The sequence below is a fragment of the Eutrigla gurnardus genome, assembly GCF_963514095.1.
Source record: "Eutrigla gurnardus genome assembly, chromosome: 11".
Classification (NCBI taxonomy): domain Eukaryota; kingdom Metazoa; phylum Chordata; class Actinopteri; order Perciformes; family Triglidae; genus Eutrigla; species Eutrigla gurnardus.
Window position 1 is genome coordinate 1,722,070 of NC_139925.1, and position 19,439 is coordinate 1,741,508.

At 48.5% G+C, this 19,439-nt stretch overlaps 2 protein-coding genes and 1 long non-coding RNA gene across 14 annotated transcripts in view; 1 reads left to right on the forward strand and 2 right to left on the reverse strand.

The window, feature by feature from the left end:
* Positions 1 to 438: 438 nt before the first annotated feature.
* ppp2r5d (protein phosphatase 2, regulatory subunit B', delta) lies at positions 439 to 11,644 on the forward strand. The gene is made up of 17 exons (XM_084021436.1): positions 439 to 573; positions 2,584 to 2,679; positions 2,888 to 3,068; positions 3,473 to 3,672; positions 3,961 to 4,071; positions 4,480 to 4,572; positions 4,654 to 4,784; positions 4,896 to 4,955; positions 5,032 to 5,140; positions 7,000 to 7,053; positions 7,146 to 7,316; positions 7,453 to 7,580; positions 8,125 to 8,226; positions 8,310 to 8,382; positions 8,556 to 8,603; positions 8,703 to 8,813; positions 8,985 to 11,644. The coding sequence occupies exons 1-17, from the start codon at positions 547 to 549 to the stop codon at positions 9,120 to 9,122; spliced, it is 1,833 nt and encodes a 610-aa protein (XP_083877562.1). The 5' UTR covers positions 439 to 546; the 3' UTR covers positions 9,123 to 11,644.
* A 580-nt stretch (positions 11,645 to 12,224) lies between these two features.
* Positions 12,225 to 13,175, reverse strand: LOC311020991. The gene is made up of 4 exons (XR_014597962.1): positions 12,813 to 13,175; positions 12,701 to 12,732; positions 12,341 to 12,356; positions 12,225 to 12,282 (listed from the first exon to the last, which is right to left on the reverse strand). It is a non-coding gene; the product is annotated as an uncharacterized lncRNA (long non-coding RNA).
* Positions 13,176 to 13,885: 710 nt separating this feature from the next.
* The window catches only part of rims1a (regulating synaptic membrane exocytosis 1a), a 55,529-nt gene continuing 49,975 nt past the window's right edge, over positions 13,886 to 19,439 (reverse strand). For 11 of the 12 annotated variants that reach the window (XM_084021415.1, XM_084021420.1, XM_084021416.1 and 8 more), the window contains 7 exons: positions 18,759 to 18,973; positions 18,344 to 18,376; positions 16,759 to 16,924; positions 16,385 to 16,497; positions 16,094 to 16,195; positions 14,890 to 15,029; positions 13,886 to 14,608 (listed from right to left, as the gene is read on the reverse strand). In XM_084021415.1, coding sequence (XP_083877541.1) covers positions 14,390 to 14,608; positions 14,890 to 15,029; positions 16,094 to 16,195; positions 16,385 to 16,497; positions 16,759 to 16,924; positions 18,344 to 18,376; positions 18,759 to 18,973 — 988 coding nt within the window. In that variant the 3' untranslated portion in view covers positions 13,886 to 14,389. The remainder of the gene's footprint in view (positions 14,609 to 14,889; positions 15,030 to 16,093; positions 16,196 to 16,384; positions 16,498 to 16,758; positions 16,925 to 18,343; positions 18,377 to 18,758; positions 18,974 to 19,439) is intronic. The other variant, XM_084021412.1, reaches the window with a different exon arrangement.

Sequence of the window (19,439 nt, forward strand, 5' to 3'; positions counted from 1 at the left end):
TGCATTTTACTGCTCTCTGTAAATGTAATATATTTGGTGAACTTATAGATGATGTATTATTATAGAATAAACTAGCAGCGCTATATAAAGTAATTTAAATGAGCTACTGCAACGTTAAAGTGATGACTACATTAATACATCAATAATATATACTGGTACTAATTATACTTAGATGCTGATACTTGTATACCTTGAGTAAGAGTTTGAGGGCAGACCTTTAACTTGAGACAGAGTATTTCTACACTGTGGTATTACTTGTTTTACTGGGGTAAAGTATCGGGAGTACTGTGTTTTGTTGCTGGGGAAGACTCAGCCTCCTGCCTCACCGCCCTTCATCCTCATCCCGTCACTAAAATCACGGGCAGCCAATCAGAAAAATTCCGCCGCGCGTTGTTAGGCAGGGTGTTCGCGACGGCAGCCAATCGGATCGTTCGGTCCGGGAGCGGGCGCAGGCATCCGAGACAGACCGAGTGACAGCGTCCGAGTCCCGGGGAAGAACATCACGGAGCCTCCGTGGGGAAGAAAGACTGCTGCATCACAGTCACGATGCCGAACAAAACCAAGAAGGAGAAGGTGAGCCGGCGGCGCCGTCCCCGCCAACCCGTTCACAGGTGGAGGTGTCATGGCAGACGTTTTTTTAGCTGACTTTTATATTTTACCGAGTAACGTTAGCGGCTAGCTAACCCGCTAAGGGCCCCCGCTACGGAGGACGGCTGAGCTTGCCGCTAGTCGCTAGAGTTGTTAGCGTTATGGATGTGTGTGTCAGCCGGTTAGACACCCTTTATCCCGGTAAAACTACCAAATAGTGGCCGTGTCCCGGTGGTATTAAAGCGGGTTAAGAGGCGATAGCTGGCAGGCAGCGTTCTTGGCCAACGAAGGCTAACGGGTCTGGAGCTCCGGGGAGGAACCGCTGCCCGTAGCGGTACCCTTCAATTATTCATCCGGGAGGAGGGAGGCCCGGCTCGGATAGAAAGTGTGACTCATTCGTGGACGTGTGGCTCCATTAAACGGACGGATGTGATGCTAACCATGCTAGCTGTTTAGCTGCCGGCTCAGCCAGACTCCGTTAGCTTCTCTACTGCTTTTATTATCATGTGAGAAGCATCTGATGTATTAAAGTACTGAGATCGATAACTCATTATGCATATATATAATATTGCTGTATCATAATTATTATATCATATATATTAGGGGTGTGAATCTTTGGCTTCACAGCGATTCAATTCGATTAACGATACAGTAGTTGGCGATTTGATTCAAGGACAATTATTTTTTTGGAACGATTCGATTAGATTCTGTAAATTATATTTATCTTTCTCTAATTTCCCAGCTTGGGATCAATACAGTATATCTATCTATCTATCCATCCATCCATCCATCCATCCATCCATCTATCCATCCATCCATAGCCTATCTATCTAAACCACGAATCAATTCAGTAACTTGTAACCAAAATTCTATATCCATGAAATAAACATGCAATAATGCGAGTGACACTATCTGTATCTGTAACAGACCACAGAATTACTTATTAAACATATTTATTCTATAAAAAAAGTAGCCCTGCATAATATTTTATGCGAAATACAAAAATGTAATTAAACATTGCTCAGTTATTTTTCAAATTTTCAGTAGACTACATGCTGGCAGGGGAGAGAGTGTCTTAAACGTATTAAAACATTAATCATAAGTAAGAATCACGATTCATCCGATAAAATGCATTTATATCGATTATTGGTGAAGCCAAAAGGATTCATTCTATTATTTATTTTAGCAGATCGATTTAGTAGAATCGGTAGGACTGACAATCGATTCATTGATTAATCGAATGAATTGTTACAACTCTAGTATGTGTATATATATATATAATTATCAGGTGATTAATAACCTGAATCTGTAAAGTCAAATTCACGTTGTTAAATTCATGTTGTGCACAAAAATGAGGTGTAGTGGAGGAGAAATTGGAAAAGTACAAGTACATTAAAGCCATACTTAAGTGCACTAAATTGAATGAAATAAGATTACACACAGGCAGGGTGTGTTGGTTTGAATGCATTAAAATGATCTTTTTACTACTTTACATTCGTGCTGATAATTTTCAAAGTCTCCTGTTACTGTTAACGTGGACTTTCATTTTTGATGACTGATTATTTATTCATACATTAATTAGATATTACCTCTATAAAATGTGAGGAAACGGATTACGTCTTAAAATGTCTTCTTTTGTTCGTCCCAAACACGTTTATTCAGTTTGCAAGCTCGGTTGTCATGGAGACGGATGTGTTTACATCAGTGTCACATGTCTCTGCTGCAGCTAAATGCTGCTAAAGCTAGTGAGTTCAGAGCTGTTGATACATTTCTATTTCTCAGAGTGAGACATTGAAAAAGAAAGGAAGTGTTGATCAATAAATGAGACATTTGGAGCTGAATAAAGGTAACTGCTGTTCTGTTTTATAAGTCAGAGAACTGAACAGGAAAACAATTATTTGCCTGAAATATCCTCCAGTTTAAATATGTATAGTACAGTATTTTAAATATTTTTCTAAATTAAATGTTGCTTCCACTTTCCTTGAATGTCAACAGGAAACAACCAAAGGTGCCAAAGGCAGCATGAAGAACAGTAACAGTGGCGGTGGCGGGGGCGGGGCCAAAGACGTGGCTGCAGAGAACTCAGACGAGGCGAGTATCCTGTTGTGGTCCTCCCAACACATGACGGACCTCCAGGACCTCCAGGGTCACATGTTGAGTCTGCAGGGCAGCACTGAAACACTGCTGACCAGAGAACTACAGCTCCCAGAATGCATCAGTGCTGATGAGAGGAAGGTGTTCTAACCTGTAAACGTGTGCGTGTGTGTGTGTGTGTGTGTGTGTGTGTGTGTGTGTGCAGGCCCAGCAGCAGCAGCAGAGTGGCAGTAAGCGTCCCAGTAACAGCACGCCTCCTCCCACACAGCTCAACAAGATCAAATACTCCGGCGGCCCTCAGCTGGTGAAGAAGGAGCGCCGCCAGAGCTCCTCACGCTTCAGCCTCACCAAGAACCGGGAGCTGCAGAAGCTACCTGCACTCAAAGGTGAGCCCACCGGACCCCTGTGAACCCGGACCAGGGACCCGGATCCCTGTGGACCGGACCACCATAATAATAATAATAGTAAAAATAAGGGAATAATAATGATGATAAATGAACCAAAAAAAAATATATATAATAATAATAAAAATAAAATAGAATAAGAACTAATAAAACAAAAATGATTGGAGAGGAGGGGATAAGAAAGGTATTACATATTCATATTTCATGGTATTTCACATCAACTGCATTCTTTTTTTCACTACAAAAACCCAGACTTCTTTGTTATTATTGTTTTTCTCTTATCAGTAATATGTTGTGCACTTTACCTCAGCGTGGGACGGGGGAACGTTCCGGTTTCTTTGGTGTGCTACATGGAAGGAATAAACAGTTGGTGCTCCTCCCCCCAGACTCGGCCCCGGTGGAGCAGGAGGAGCTGTTCGTCCAGAAGCTCCGTCAGTGCTGCGTCCTGTTCGACTTCGTCAGCGACCCGCTCAGCGACCTCAAGTACAAGGAGGTGAAGCGAGCCGGCCTCAACGAGATGGTGGAGTACATCACGCACAACAGTGACGTGGTGACGGAGTGCATCTACCCAGAGGCCGTCTTCATGGTGAGTCAGGACCCGGTCACTCAGGGGGTCTGCAGGACTCCTGCTGGCCCACCACCGTGGAGTCAGGACCCGGTCCCTCAGGGGGTCTGCAGGACTCCTGCTGGCCCACCACCGTGGAGTCAGGACCCGGTCCCTCAGGGAGTCTGCAGGACTCCTGCTGGTCCACCTGCCAGGGACAACGCCCAAATCTTAGGGTGATGATGTTGATGCTTATTGTTGCTTTTATTTATATGAGGACAAACTGTCATCTTATGGGTGTTTATTGATCGGGGCTGTGTGTGTATTCAGTTTTCAGTGAACTTGTTCCGGACCCTTCCTCCGTCCTCCAACCCGACCGGAGCAGAGTTTGACCCTGAAGAGGACGAACCGACGCTGGAGGCCGCCTGGCCTCACCTGCAGGTACCCCCCTTTGTGGTCCTTCTGTAAAAAGCTGTCTCCAAACATCATGTTGGTTGTTTAGAGGACAATAACATCTCATTTAATGTGATGAACAAGTGACATAATAAGTAGACTGAATACTGACCATTGGATTGATACAAAGATGGAGTTTACCACAGCTGGAAGGGGCTGGAAAAGCAGGGAAATGCTTGGAAAGTGCTTGAATGTGACCTTGGAACAGGTGCAGGAACCCTGTACACATTTGTGAGTTTTGTCATAAACTTTGATCTGGTTAATTTATATAGAACTATGTATCTTTTGGGACCTTTGTCTCGATCAGCGGCTGCCTTTACCGTAATAACACTAGTTGAGGAGCAACAGGATTCTGTTGTACGTGATGAATGTTTTTTTCCGTCTTCGTGTCCACAGCTCGTCTACGAGTTTTTCCTTCGCTTCCTGGAGTCTCCCGACTTCCAGCCCAACGTCGCCAAGAAGTACATCGACCAAAAGTTTGTAATGTCGGTAAGCTCCGCCCTCTGACGAGCACGTTGCCTGCTGGAGTTGCTCCAGAAACGCTGACTCATGCTCGTTATGTGATTGAAGCTGCTGGAGCTGTTTGACAGCGAGGACCCCCGAGAGAGAGACTTCCTGAAGACCATCCTCCACCGGATCTACGGCAAGTTCCTCGGCCTCCGCGCCTACATCCGCCGCCAGATCAACAACATCTTCTACAGGTCAGAGCAGACTCAACTATTGATCGGCTGATCAACTATTGATTATAAGGAGTCGGAGAGTGGAAGCCAGTGTTCTCAGTCTGCCTGTCTGACTGGTTGAATGTGTCACAGGTTCATCTACGAGACGGAGCATCACAACGGCATCGCCGAGCTGCTGGAGATCCTGGGGAGGTAACACACACCACATGATCAGTGTGATCGATCAGTGTGATTGATCAGCTGATGATGATGAATGTCTCTCTGTCAGCATCATCAACGGCTTCGCTCTGCCGCTAAAAGAAGAACACAAGATGTTTCTGATCCGAGTTCTGCTGCCGCTTCACAAAGTCAAGTCTCTGAGCGTCTACCACCCACAGGTCTGTCTGTCTGTGTCTGTCTGTCTGTCTGTGTCTGTCTGTCCATCTGTCTGTCCGTCTGTCTGTGTCTGTCTGTCCATCTGTCTGTCTGTGTCTGTCTGTCTGTCTGTCTGTCTGTGTCTGTCCGTCTGTCTGTGTCTGTGTGTCCGTCTGTCTGTCCATCTGTCTGTCTGTGTCTGTCTGTCCATCTGTCTGTCTGTGTCTGTCTGTCCATCTGTCTGTCCGTCTGTCTGTGTCTGTCTGTCCATCTGTCTGTCTGTGTCTGTCTGTCTGTCTGTCTGTCTGTGTCTGTCCGTCTGTCTGTGTCTGTGTGTCCGTCTGTCTGTCCATCTGTCTGTCTGTGTCCATATGTCTGTCTGTGTCTGTCTGTCTGTCTGTCTGTGTCTGTCTGTCTGTGTCTGTCTGTCCATCTGTCTGTCTGTGTCTGTCTGTCCATCTGTCTGTCCGTCTGTCTGTGTCTGTCTGTCCGTCTGTCTGTGTCTGTCTGTCCATCTGTCTGTCTGTGTCTGTCTGTGTCTGTCTGTCCATCTGTCTGTCCGTCTGTCTGTGTCTGTCTGTCCGTCTGTCTGTGTCTGTGTCTGTGTCTGTCCGTCTGTCTGTCCATCTGTCTGTCTGTGTCTGTCTGTCTGTGTCTGTCTGTGTCTGTCTGTCTGTCTGTCTGTCTGTCTGTCTGTCTGTGTCTGTCTGTCTGTCTGTCTGTGTCTGTCCGTCTGTCTGTGTCTGTGTGTCCGTCTGTCTGTCTGTCTGTGTCTGTCTGTCTGTCTGTGTCTGTCTGTCTGTCTGTGTCTGTCTGTCTGTGTCCGTCTGTCTGTCTGTCCGTCTGTCTGTGTCTGTCTGTGTCTGTCTGTCTGTGTCTGTCCGTCTGTCTGTCTGTCTGTCTGTCTGTGTCTGTCTGTGTCTGTCTGTCTGTGTCTGTCTGTCTGTCTGTGTCTGTCCGTCTGTCTGTCCGTCCGTCTGTCCGTCTGTCCGTCTGTCTGTCTGTGTCTGTCCGTCTGTCTGTCTGTGTCTGTCTGTGTCTGTCCGTCTGTCTGTCTGTCTGTGTCTGTCCGTCTGTCCGTCCGTCTGTCTGTGTCTGTCCGTCCGTCTGTCTGTCCGTCTGTCTGTCTGTCTGTGTCTGTCCGTCTGTCCGTCCGTCTGTCTGTGTCTGTCTGTCTGTCTGTCTGTGTCTGTCCGTCCGTCTGTCTGTCCGTCTGTCTGTCTGTCTGTGTCTGTCCGTCTGTCTGTCTGTCTGTGTCTGTCTGTGTCTGTCCGTCTGTCCGTCTGTCTGTATGTCTGTGTCTGTCTGTGTCTGTCTGTCTGTCTGTCTGTGTCTGTCTGTCCGTCTGTCTGTCTGTCTGTCTGTCTTTCTGTCTGTCTGCCTGTTCTTTGATGTTGTTTGTATCTGTACCCGGGTCGGTACAATCACCATGACATATGAGCCTCCGTTTTACAATCTGACTTCCTCTGTCTCTCTCCCTGTCTCACTGTGTCCCTGTCTCTCTCCCTCTCACCCTTTCTCCCTGTCTCTCTGTCTCCCTGTCTCTCTCCCTCTCACCCTTTCTCCCTGTCTCTCTCCCTGTGTCCCTGTCTCTCTCCCTCTCACCCTTTCTCCCTGTCTCTCTCCCTGTCTCTCTGTCTCCCTGTCTCTCTCCCTGTGTCCCTGTCTCCCTCTTACCCTGTCTCTCTCTCCCTGTCTCTCTCCATGTCTCTCTGTTTCCCTGTCTCTCTCCCTGTGTCCCTGTCTCCCTCTCACCCTGTCTCTCTCTCTCCCTGTCTCTCTCTCTGTCTCCCTGTCTCTCTCCCTGTGTCCCTGTCTCTCTCCCTCTCACCCTGTCTCTCTCCCTGTGTCCCTGTCTCTCTCTGTCCCTGTCTCCCTGCAGCTGGCGTACTGTGTGGTTCAGTTCCTGGAGAAAGACAGCGGTCTGACAGAGCCGGTGAGACACTGTGAATGTTGTGCCGCTGGTTTCCATGGTAACACAGAGAGCAGACTGAGCCCCGTTGACCCTTTGACCTCTGACCCCTGCAGGTGATCATGGGTCTGCTGAAGTTCTGGCCCAAGACTCACAGTCCCAAAGAGGTGATGTTCCTGAACGAGCTGGAGGAGATCCTGGACGTCATCGAGCCCTCCGAGTTCGTCAAAGTCCAGGAGCCGCTCTTCAGACAGCTCGCCAAGTGTGTGTCCAGCCCGCACTTCCAGGTACCAGGACCACATGACCCCACCTGGACCCACACCCAGAAGCAGGGCCACAGCCACAGCCTGACTCTGTGTGTGTGTGTGTGTGTGTGTGTGTGTGTGTGTGTGTGTGTGTGTGTGTGTGTGTGTGTGTGTGTAGGTGGCAGAGAGAGCTCTGTATTACTGGAACAACGAGTACATCATGAGTCTGATCAGTGACAACGCCGCCAAGATCCTCCCCATCATGTTCCCGGCCCTCTACAAGAACTCCAAGAGCCACTGGAACAAGTACCCACGCTAACATGCTAGCACGCTAACACACTAACCCGGTCCTGCTGGTCCCCATGCTAACACATAAACAACCAAGTCCTCATCAGCACATAGACCTCCACCAGGTTTACAGGGACACCTGTAAACCTTTATTAGACTGTCTACCTTTCATCCATATTCAGAACTAGACTGGGATGGTCCTTTAAAGGGGGTCAGAACTAGACTGAGATGGTCCTTTAAAGGGGGTCAGAACTAGACTGAGATGGTCCTTTAAAGGGGGTCAGAACTAGACTGGGTTGGTCCTTTAAAGGGGGTCAGAACTAGACTGAGATGGTCCTTTTAAAGGGGGTCAGAACTAGACTGGGATGGTCCTTTAAAGGGGGTCAGAACTAGACTGGGTTGGTCCTTTTAAAGGGGGTCAGAACTAGACTGGGATGGTGCTTAAAGGGGGTCAGAACTAGACTGGGATGGTCCTTTCAAGGGGGTCAGAACTAGCCCGGTACAGTCCTTTTAGGGTCTGGAGTTAACCCCGGTCTAATGAGGTCTTGGTCCTGGTCCTCAGGACGATCCACGGTCTGATCTACAACGCTCTGAAGCTCTTCATGGAGATGAACCAGAAGCTGTTTGACGACTGCACGCAGCAGTACAAGGCCGAGAAACAGAAGTAACACACACACACACACACACACACACACACACACTCTGATCAGTCACCAATCAGCAGTATTGATTGTTTTGTGTCTCCAGAGAGAAATACAAGCTGAAGGAGAGAGAGGAGATCTGGCACAAGATAGAAGAGCTGGCTCGGCAGAACCCTCAGGTACCACCTCACCTGTCTGTCTGTCTACACACAGACAGGTACCACCTCACCTGTCTGTCTGTCTGTCTGTGTATGTATATATATATATATATATATACATATATGTATATATATATATATACTGTATATCAAACCAAAATGAGCTTTGAGTGTTTTCTTCTTGTTTCTTTTAGAGCAATAAGCTCCACCCCCTCCGTCCAGGACTCCGCCCACAGGAGGAGGTCAGTTTATTACTGTGTTTCTGAAAGAATGTCATGCTGATAAAATAAAACATCTGTCATTGATCTACCTGTTTAATGTGTGTGTGTGTGTGTGTGTAGTACATGTTGTACAGTGATAGTACTGTGGCTGTGTACTCGATGGAAACAGAGACTCCGACAGCTGAAGACATCCAGCTGCTGAAGAAGACTGTGGAGAGCGAGGCCTGTCAGGTGATCAATCAGTCAATCAGTCAGGTGATCAATCAGTCAATCAGTCAGGTGATCAATCAGTCAGTCAGGCAGCAGATGGTGAAGTCCTGAATCCCTGGTCTCTTGTCCCTGGTCTCTGATCCCTGGTCTCTGGTCTCTGATCCCCGGTCTCTGGTCCCTGGTCTGTTTCAGGGTCTGAAGGATCTGAAGAAGGACAAGGTCCTGATGAGGAGGAAGTCGGAGCTGCCGCAGGACGTCTACACCATCAAAGCTCTGGAGGCCCACAAGAGGGCCGAGGAGTACCTGACAGCCAATCAGGAGGCCCTCTGACCGGGGGAGGTGGTCCCTTCTGAGCCGACTCCACCCTCTTCCCGTCCGCCTCTCTGATTGGAGGAAGTTGAAGCTGCCTTTGAGGTCTGAGGTCCGATCAGGATAAAAGATTAAAAAAAAGGAACCTTTCACCTCTGACCCCTGGTGGCCGATAACAAGTAGGACACTGTGTAGACGTCTGTCCCCGGTCATGTGACATCACCTCCAACACATCTGTTTTCATCCAGGTGACCTGAACGCAGCCTGGGGGCACACAAAGACTGAAGGTCCCTGAACGCATCACAGTGGGCGGGCCTTTTCCACCGCAGCAACGTAACGACTGGAAAAAGAAGGTTTAGTCTTCTTTAGATCATATTTAAAGAAACTCTGCGGTGTTTAAATGTTGAATCTGGCCTGTTATGAAACTCACACCAGGTCTGTAAAGTTTGAACATAATAATAATACTTCACAGTACTCTGACTCATCCATGGCTGCAGGTAAAGATCACAGATGGAGTTTAAACTCAGCAGCTCAACCAAACTCAATGGACATTTCTCACAATTTAAACGAATCACAAAACCCTAGTTAACTTGGTAGCGTTCAGGTAGCGTTGGGATTTACAGAATCATCTAACCGTTATGGTCGTTAACTTCCTGCTGTGGAAAAGAGCTTGGATTACCACGTCTGTCCTGAGACACCTGAATGCAGCAAAGGATTCCCCGACTCACTCACAGAGCCCCGCCCCTTCCTCGCTCAATGACAAGGAGAGACAGTGAATGTAGACGACCAATCAGCATCCAGCACGGTTTTATTTTAATGTGTCAGTGGTGACATCATCGACTTTGAACCAATGAGAGAAGTCGTTTCCTGTCGGCCGATAGTGTTTCTGTCGTGTCGCCCGTCGGGTCAAAGGTCAAACACAAACTCCCCTGTGACGCGTTCAGGGGCAACGCGTGGTTTAGTGTGAATCCGCATGTTTACAGCTGACCCCTGGTCAGTTATTAGTGTTGCTGCTGAACCAAACCTCAAGCTGGTCTTCAGGACAGGAATCTGAGGTTTGATCCCGCCAAAATAAGAGCTGGGAATGTTGCTGATAAACTCAGCAGAATATTAAAGTTAAACTTCAAAACTTTTTCAAAACAGAAAACTGGATTTTAAGACATCGTCCTTCTTGAAACCAGCGGGTAAAAACAGCTGTTCTGTTAATGTGAAACTTCTCATGAAGTTTTCACCTGCAGATATGTGACATGTAGACTCCGATTCCCAGAATCCTTTTGTTCGTTTTAAACTTACATCATATTCAATTTGTTTTTTGGAAACAACGAGATGGTTTCTGGACGTCGTGTGTTTTATTGAATGCAAATTATGTCTTAATTCCCGTTCATGATATTCTGATCCACACGGAAAAAAACAATCATTCAGTTTTTACAATTTTCATGTGTTTTCCTGACAAATGATTTGATATTCTGGTTTCCGTTCTGTAGCGACTCGTTGCACATCGTCCTCGCTGTCGTGTGATTTGCTGTCAGTCAACCAATGATCATTCCAGTGGTGGGTTAGCCCCGCCCACCTCTCTCTCTCCCCCTCGCCACTGGACAAAATGGCTGCCACTCGGATCTCAAAGTGTTACTTTGAGATGTTTTTTTTCGTGCACGTCGGTCTGCTAACCTGCATTCCTGATGAGTGGTTGCAGGATCGTCCAGTAGGAGGCGCTGCAGGCTTACACCTGAATATCTTTATGGATCTGGTGATTACGAACAGAAGGAAACGTTTACTGTTGTTGATGCTGAAATCACAACTTTATTTCATTGGTCAATTCATTTCCAGATATCAGCTGATCAGTAAGAGTTATTACACCGTTTGTCCACCAGAGAGCGCTGACACGTTGATGTTTACACTGTAAAACGTTCAATAAGTATCACTATTTAAAAGTAAAAACATTGTTTATGTTACCATCAGCTGATACATTGTTATCAGATATATCAATATATTAAATATCACAGAAACTACACGTTGAACTCCTGAGAAGTTAATCTGAAACTGATCCGCATCCTCGTGGATCCACCGTTCAAACCTCTGACGTAGCAGGTCTGTGATCGAGACTGCCTGTTGGTTCAAAGCAGCAGGAAACTTCAATCTGCTTTTCTTTCATATTTACTGACAGTATTCATGTTTTAGTCGGGAGGCTGAGATGAAGATCCGAGACGGCCGTCTTCCTCACCATCAGAGGCCTCAAACGGATCAGCTGCTCCACCAAACTATTCACATTTCTTGCCATTTAAAGATACGTTATTTTGTCCAGCGGCTGCGTTTTCACGAAGGTGAAGGTTTAGTGAGAACAGGAAACATCATCGTGTACATATGTTGTACTTTATTTAGATAAACATGACGTAGAAGAAGAGTCTGGTTTTGTACAGATGTTCATGTGTGTACAGAACAACATCAGAAGAAATAAAGTGGACATGTTTGACAATCACAGTTTCTCTGTTTTCACATGAACTTTAAGGTGGTGGGCGGGGTTTTGGGCCCGCTTGACTGGCAGGGTCTCCCGAGGTGGTCCCAGGTGGGGGGGGGACCTGGGAGAGGAACTCGCCGCTGACCTCTGGTGGCCAACCACAATCCCAAGAAGCAGCATGACTATACTGCAACTTTTCTTAATATAATATACTACGGCTTAAAAAAGTCGTAGTTTATTATGTCGAAAAAGTCATGAAAAGAGAAAAAAAAGTTTTAAAAAGTAATGAAAAAATGGGTGAAAAATGTCAGGATAGCAGGTCGAAAAGTTGTGAAAAAAGTCAGAATAGTATGTTGGAAAAAGTTGTGAAAAAAAAGTCTTGAAAATGTGAGTACAGGTGTGCAGGTGGCCGAGTGGTTAGAGTGCATGCCATCTATCTATGAACGCACATACGCACCCGACACTGGTTCGAATCCCGATGTCACATCCCCCCCTCTCTCCCATGTTTCCTCTGTCCACTGCTAAATAAAAGGCAGGGGAAAAAAGCGTTCTAGTTAAAAGCTGTATAGTATGTCGAGATAGCTATGAAAAATGTCGTAGTATAGAATGTTAAAAAAAAGTCATTAAAGGGAAAAAAAGTTTTTAAAAAATTAATGAAAAAAGTCGTAGTGGACGGGGGCCGGACTGGAAACCTCTATTCGTCCCTATGAATAGATTTTTTACTTTCTTCACACTATTGAGACCCTGGATCCCTGAGGACCTGGATCTCTGGATTCCTGAGGACCTGGATCCCCGAGGACCTGGATCCCTGGATTCCTGAGGACCTGGATCCCCGAGGACCTGGATCCCTGGATTCCTGAGGACCTGGATCCCCGAGGACCTGGATCTCTGGATTCCTGAGGACCTGGATCCCCGAGGACCTGGATCCCTGGATTCCTGAGGACCTGGATCCCTGATGACCTGGATCTCTGGATTCCTGAGGACCTGGATCCCAGAGGACCTGGATCCCTGGATTCCTGAGGACCTGGATCCCAGAGGACCTGGATCTCTGGATTCCTGAGGACCTGGATCCCCGAGGACCTGGATCCCTGGATTCCTGAGGACCTGGATCCCCGATGACCTGGATCTCTGGATTCCTGAGGACCTGGATCCCCGATGACCTGGATCTCTGGATTCCTGAGGACCTGGATCCCTGAGGACCTGGATCCCTGATGACCTGGATCCCCGATGAACTGGATCCCTGGATCCCTGAGGACCTGGATCCCCGAGGACCTTAGAGAACCTGATACCAATAAGGACGATGATCTTCTTCCACACATCTTTTATTTGTAAATAATAAAAAGAACTCTTGAATATAAAACATACAGTAGAGCCACATCTGTTGTAAAACAAGAACTGTTGCAGTGAATACTGAGTCCTCCGTCTGGGGGGGGGGGGGGGGGGGGGGGGGCTGTAAACAATCAGTACTCCTGCAGTAATACTGACAAAGAAAGGGCAGTCGGCCAGAAACACCCGTCTGTCTGCATGTCGCTCTCTCGTTGGCTTCAGGAGTCCAGTCCAAACCAACAGTAATAACCTGGGGGGGGTTAGCGCCCCCTTGTGGCTCGGTGCCGAACATCCACGGGTTCAATGGTTGAGCCCAGGACGCTCGTTGGTATGTACAAGGTGTGTGTGTGTGTGTGTGTGTGTGTGTGTGTGTGTGTGTGTAAAAGTCAGGTACATCTTTATATTCATATTTCTATATCTTTATAACTTCATTTACATTTAACTGTAACACACATTCTCTATCTGCCCCCCGAGTCAGACCAGAACCCCGTCAGATCCCGGAGCTGGACTCGGCTCAGGTCTCCAGAGGGTTAACAACCTGAAACAAAGAGACGTCCGAACAGGGACGTTGAGACCCAGCGTGGGAGGCGTGACCCCCTTCCTCTCCCCCCATTGGCCGGCTCCTGTTGGGGGGAGGGGCTTGTATTCATATTCGTACGAGCAGACTGTACAGGAACATGCAACATACAGGCCTAACGTATGTGGACGAACACAGTCGGCTCTTCGGAGGAGGAGGAGTCTGTCGTCTTTTATTTTACAAAACAAATCAAAATCAAACGAACCCAAAAGAAACGTGCATGCAGCGGGGGGGGGGGGGGGGGGGATCATGCTGCACCCTCCTACCCTCTTGGGGGGGGATGTGACCTTCACCGGCGGCGCTGCCGCTGGATAACATACACGCAGGAAGTCTCCACCAGGGGGCGCAGACACTCTGAACGTGTGTGTCACAACCACGTCGTTACCATGGTAACGGCCTTACGCCCTGTGGCCGGCAGCGAGCTCGCCTCTGATTGGCCGGAGGACGATAGCAACGCCAACGTCAGGTGATCAGAGATGATGATGATGTCATTCTACGTTTATGTGTTTTTTTAACCCTGAATTTTTATTTTAATAATAAATCATTCAGTGATTTTAATGTTTGTTACAAAGTTAGTAAAGTTGAAGTTTAAAGTTAAAGTGAGGCTGACGTGGTCTAAGAAGGATCCGGTCTCTCCCAACGCCGCCGGCCCAGCTCTCTGATGGTGCTGCACAGGACAGGAAGTAGGACAGGAAGTGGAACAGAAAGACGAACAGAAGAACGTTGAAACTCGAGGAGAAAACAAAGAAAGGAAGCTGTGAAACGTTGAAGGAGGAGGAGCAAGTGATTGTCAGACTCTAAGCTTTGATTGGCTACCGTCTCTCTCTCTCATTCCTTGTTGCTCCGTCTGGCTTTTCATTGGTTGATCGAGGACTGCCCTCGGCTCTGGGGGGTTTGGGGGGGGGGGGGGGTGCAGTCGCCACTCGGTCACTAGGACCGAACGCCGGGGGGCGGTCCTGAGCTGTCCAATGACGTCTGAGACGCCAGCCGCGTGAGCGGAGCTAATGTGGGGTCCACCAATGAGGAGGGCGGAAACAGTTTGAACCAGCCAATCACCGTGCTCGAGAGGTCCAGCTCCTCCAATAAGATCTGTGCTACGCCCATGAAACATTTGTGGTCCAGTCGTCCGTAGTCGCCCCAAACTATCACCTGGAGAGAGAGAGGACGGGCGAGTTACACCAGGAAGCACCGAGACACAAAACCACCATAGTAGACCACATTAGTCCAGAGACCAGACCAATGTTAGCATAGCTTAGCACTCATCAACCAGACTCCATTCAGAAAACAAGCATTGTAAAAGCACCATAAACACTAATTAGCAAAAAGACAAAATGGGTTAATTCCTGAGGCCAGAAAGGAGAAACACTCTCTCCCCCCCCCCCCACTCTCACACACTCACACACACACTCACACACACACACTCTGGTTACCTGAAGCACCTTGCCCTGTGGACTCTCCTCAAACAGCAGGTGCTGCTGGTAAAGCGGCTCCAGGGTCTTTCGTGCAATCTTGGTTTTCTTTTTGGCTTTACAAGTTCCGTTGTCGAGCAGGTAGACCTTGACGTAGGGAGCTGGGGGTGCAGAGAGACAGGTGGAGGAGGTCAGAGTGTGTGTGTGTGTGAGTGTGTGTGAGTGTGTGTGTGTGTGTGTGTGTGAGTGATTGTGAGTGTGTGTGTGTGTGTGTGTGTGTGTGTGTGTGAGTGAGTGTGAGTGAGTGTGTGTGTGAGTGTGTGTGTGAGTGTGTGTGTGTGTGTGTGTGAGTGATTGTGAGTGTGTGTGTGAGTGTGTGTGTGAGTGTGTGTGTGTGTGTGTGTGTGAGTGTGTGTGTGAGTGTGTGAGTGTGTGTGTGTGTGTGTGAGTGATTGTGAGTGTGTGTGTGAGTGTGTGTGTGAGTGTGTGTGTGTGTGTGTGTGTGTGTGTGTGTGTGTGTGTGTGTGTGAGTGTGTGTGTGAGTGTGTGTGTGAGTGTGTGTGTGTGTGTGTGTGTGTGTGTGAGTGTGTGTGTGAGTGATTGTGAGTGTGTGTGTGAGTGTGTGTGTGAGTGTGTGTGAGTGTGTGTGTGTGTGTGTGAGTGATTGTGAGTGTGTGTGTGAGTGTGTGTGTGAGTGTGTGTGTGTGTGTGTGTGTGTGTGTGTGTGTGTGTGTGTGTGTGTGTGTGAGTGTGTGTGTGAGTGTGTGTGTGTGTGTGAGTGTGTGTGTGAGTGAGTGTGTGTGTGTGAGTGTGTGTGTGAGAGTGTGTGTGTGTGTGTGTGTGTGTGTGTGTGTGTGTGTGTGTGTGTGTGTGTGTGTGTGAGTGTGTGTGAGTGTGTGTGTGTGTGTGAGTGTGTGTGAGTGTGTGTGTGAGAGTGTGTGTGTGTGTGTGTGTGTGTGTGTGTGTGTGTGAGTGTGTGTGAGTGTGTGTGTGAGAGTGTGTGTGTGTGTGTGTGTGTGTGTGTGTGTGTGTGTGTGTGAGTGTGTGTGAGTGTGTGTGTGAGAGTGTGTGTGTGTGTGTGTGTGTGTGTGTGTGTGTGAGTGTGTGTGAGTGTGTGTGTGAGAGTGTGTGTGTGTGTGTGTGTGTGTGTGTGTGTGTGTGTGTGTGTGTGAGTGTGTGTGAGTGTGTGTGTGTGTGAGTGTGTGTGTGTGTGTGTGAGTGTTACCTGGGAGGGATTTGGAGCCTGGTTTGGGGGTAAGGCCTCGTGCCCTGATCACCTCCACCTCCAGCTGACCTTTCTTATCCATCAAACCGATCTGAACATCACCTGGAGGAGACACACACACACACACACTTGAACGGTGCACATTTATTGTGTTATTTGCTGTTGACGTGTGGTAAACTGGCGCAGTAACCATGACAACTGCTTAGGAAATAACCCGGTAAAGAAAAGATACACGATGGGAAATATTACATTGTGATGAATGTGAACTCAAATGTACATCACATGACTCACCCATGGCAGGTGTCGCCAGTGTTTGCCGTCCAACCAGCTGACCGGGACCCAAACCGTCCAGGAAGTCACTGAACTGACTGTCGGCGCCCAAACGCATACCTGAGAAGATCAGACTGACAGGTGGACACACATGACTGTCACGCTTCATCGACCTGTCAATCAGCAGGTTAGCCCCGCCCCCTAAAGCATCCCCTGCTTTCTGGTCTGGTGGACTCTAAATGGACCATAATGTACTAAATGAACATCATGCTGGATTGAAGAAGACTTGAAACTAGAGAGTGAGACCATAAACTCATGTTTACAATGTTTACTGAGATAATACATCATCCACCACTAGGGGGCGGGGAGGCAGCTCCCCCCTTTCGAGTACGTACTTCCCCTCAGAGCTGTAGCTGTTCATGCTGCCGTCGGTGGACTCCCTGCTGGCCTGCCGGTTCATGGCCGACCCCCCTCGTGGGAACTCCACTGCCATGCCGGTCTCCACGCTCCTCTGGATGCTGCTGCCGCCCCCCTTACCCACCTTCTTCCCTGCTGGAGCTTCTGGGCAGAAAACAGGCACTGGGTTACATTTAGCATTGTGCAGTTATCAGGTCTCAGACAAAACCCAGACCACCAGGAAGAGTGAAGTAAAACTCAGGGACGAAGGACTCAGACCCTGGACTCAAAGGGATCAGGGTCCAGATCTCTGCTCTCTTGGTTTCTTTTTATCACAAACACAGGACTTCAACTGAAAACTGCTGTTTCACATTTACTTTCAGGCTTCTAGGGGGGAACTAAGGGGCGGAGTCAGGAAGTGAGCAGAGTGGGAGACAGTGACTGTCTTCCCGTCTCAGTGTCTGACTGTCTCAGTGTCTGGCTGTCTTCCTGTCTCAGTGTCTTCCCGTCTCAGTGTCTTCCTGTCTCAGTGTCTGACTGTCTTCCTGTCTCAGTGTCTGGCTGTCTTCCTGTCTCAGTGTCTTCCCGTCTCAGTGTCTTCCTGTCTCAGTGTCTGGCTGTCTTCCTGTCTCAGTGTCTTCCCGTCTCAGTGTCTGGCTGTCTCAGTGTCTGGCTGTCTTCCTGTCTCAGTGTCTGGCTGTCTTCCTGTCTCAGTGTCTTCCCGTCTCACTGTCTTCCTGTCTCAGTGTCTGACTGTCTTCCTGTCTCAGTGTCTGGCTGTCTTCCTGTCTCAGTGTCTTCCCGTCTCAGTGTCTGGCTGTCTCAGTGTCTGGCTGTCTTCCTGTCTCAGTGTCTGGCTGTCTTCCTGTCTCAGTGTCTTCCCGTCTCACTGTCTTCCTGTCTCAGTGTCTGACTGTCTTCCTGTCTCAGTGTCTGGCTGTCTTCCTGTCTCAGTGTCTTCCTGTCTCAGTGTCTTCCCGTCTCAGTGTCTGGCTGTCTCAGTGTCTGGCTGTCTTCCTGTCTCAGTGTCTGGCTGTCTTCCTGTCTCAGTGTCTTCCTGTCTCAGTGTCTTCCCGTCTCAGTGTCTGGCTGTCTCAGTGTCTGACTGTCTTCCTGTCTCAGTGTCTGGCTGTCTTCCTGTCTCAGTGTCTTCCTGTCTCAGTGTCTTCCCGTCTCAGTGTCTGGCTGTCTCAGTGTCTGGCTGTCTTCCTGTCTCAGTGTCTTCCCGTCTCACTGTCTTCCTGTCTCAGTGTCTGACTGTCTTCCTGTCTCAGTGTCTGGCTGTCTTCCTGTCTCAGTGTCTTCCTGTCTCAGTGTCTTCCCGTCTCAGTGTCTGGCTGTCTCAGTGTCTGGCTGTCTTCCCGTCTCAGTGTCTGGCTGTCTTCCTGTCTCAGTGTCTTCCTGTCTCAGTGTCTTCCCGTCTCAGTGTCTGGCTGTCTCAGTGTCTGGCTGTCTTCCTGTCTCAGTGTCTGGCTGTCTTCCTGTCTCAGTGTCTTCCCGTCTCACTGTCTTCCTGTCTCAGTGTCTGACTGTCTTCCTGTCTCAGTGTCTGACTGTCTTCCTGTCTGTCCAGCTATTGTTTACCTTTCTGTCTGTCCGCCGCCTTACCCGCCGCCTCTGAAACAACACACAACAACAACATACCAATAAACAACAACTTCATCACAAACAACAAGGATTCACAGCTACAATCGTCTACAATCGTCTACGCGGTTCAGGAGTCGTACATTCAACACATTCAATCAGAAATCAATAAATGCACCTGTGATGCATTTATTTACCCAGACCAGAGTCCTGGACCCGAGTCCAGGACCAGGAAGCAGGACTACAGTTCATCCAGGTTAACTTCTCAGTCCTATGATGGTGGTTGACCTCCTCCTACCAGGTAGATTACCATGGTAACCGATGAGATGCTGCCAGTTATTTACAGTAATTACACTAACGCCTCAGACCAGGACCGGGACCGGGTCCGGAGGTCTCAGCCGGCCTGGATGCTCACCTGTCTGGCTGAGCTGCGAGGTGCTGCGGCTGCGTCGGGACGGCAGGATGGCGACGACGCGTTGGCTGAGGCTCGAGCGCCGCTTCTTGATCCCGCCTCCCAGGCTCCCGAGCGCCGTGTCTGATTGGCTGCCGTCGGCGTGCTCCACGCCGTAGATCTCGCCGCTCACGCTGGTGCTCTTCATCATGTGGCGGCCGGTGGCGCGCATGGCCCTGCTGATCACCAGAGACTTAGAACCTGATCTCAACCCTGACCCCTGACCCGGGTACCCTCCTCGGCTCATTTTGGCTGTAAGCCATGATATTTGGTCACGGTCGGTATTTTTGGATATCCAACCTCTGATTCTATGTTAGTCTGTAATCTACTGTATCATCAATAACATGCATTGACTTCCATTATGAGAAAGATTTTTATCCCATGCTGCTGCATCACTGATTTTCCATTTGTGGGGATACATGCGCTTAATTTATTTCCCCCTTTTTTTCCCGTATAGAGAAATTACATACAATGCTCCTGTTTTCTCTTTCCACTGTGTTATGGAGCACTGCCGGCCAATGGAGTACATGGATTCATACATGTGTGTGTGTGTGATTCCCATGGCCTCAGATTCACCTCATTCAGTAACCATCTAAAGGTAACCCCCGCAGTCATCACAAAACTGCCTTTTAAAGGGTTAACATA

Bases quoted from the DNA above. Each gene is read 5' to 3' on its own strand.
- ppp2r5d (XM_084021436.1), top strand. From the start codon at position 547: ATGCCGAACAAAACCAAGAAGGAGAAG. The intron at 7,317-7,452 runs GTACCAGGACCA...GTGTGTGTGTAG, and splicing joins TGTCCAGCCCGCACTTCCAG to GTGGCAGAGAGAGCTCTGTA. The intron at 8,814-8,984 runs GTGATCAATCAG...GGTCTGTTTCAG, and splicing joins TGGAGAGCGAGGCCTGTCAG to GGTCTGAAGGATCTGAAGAA.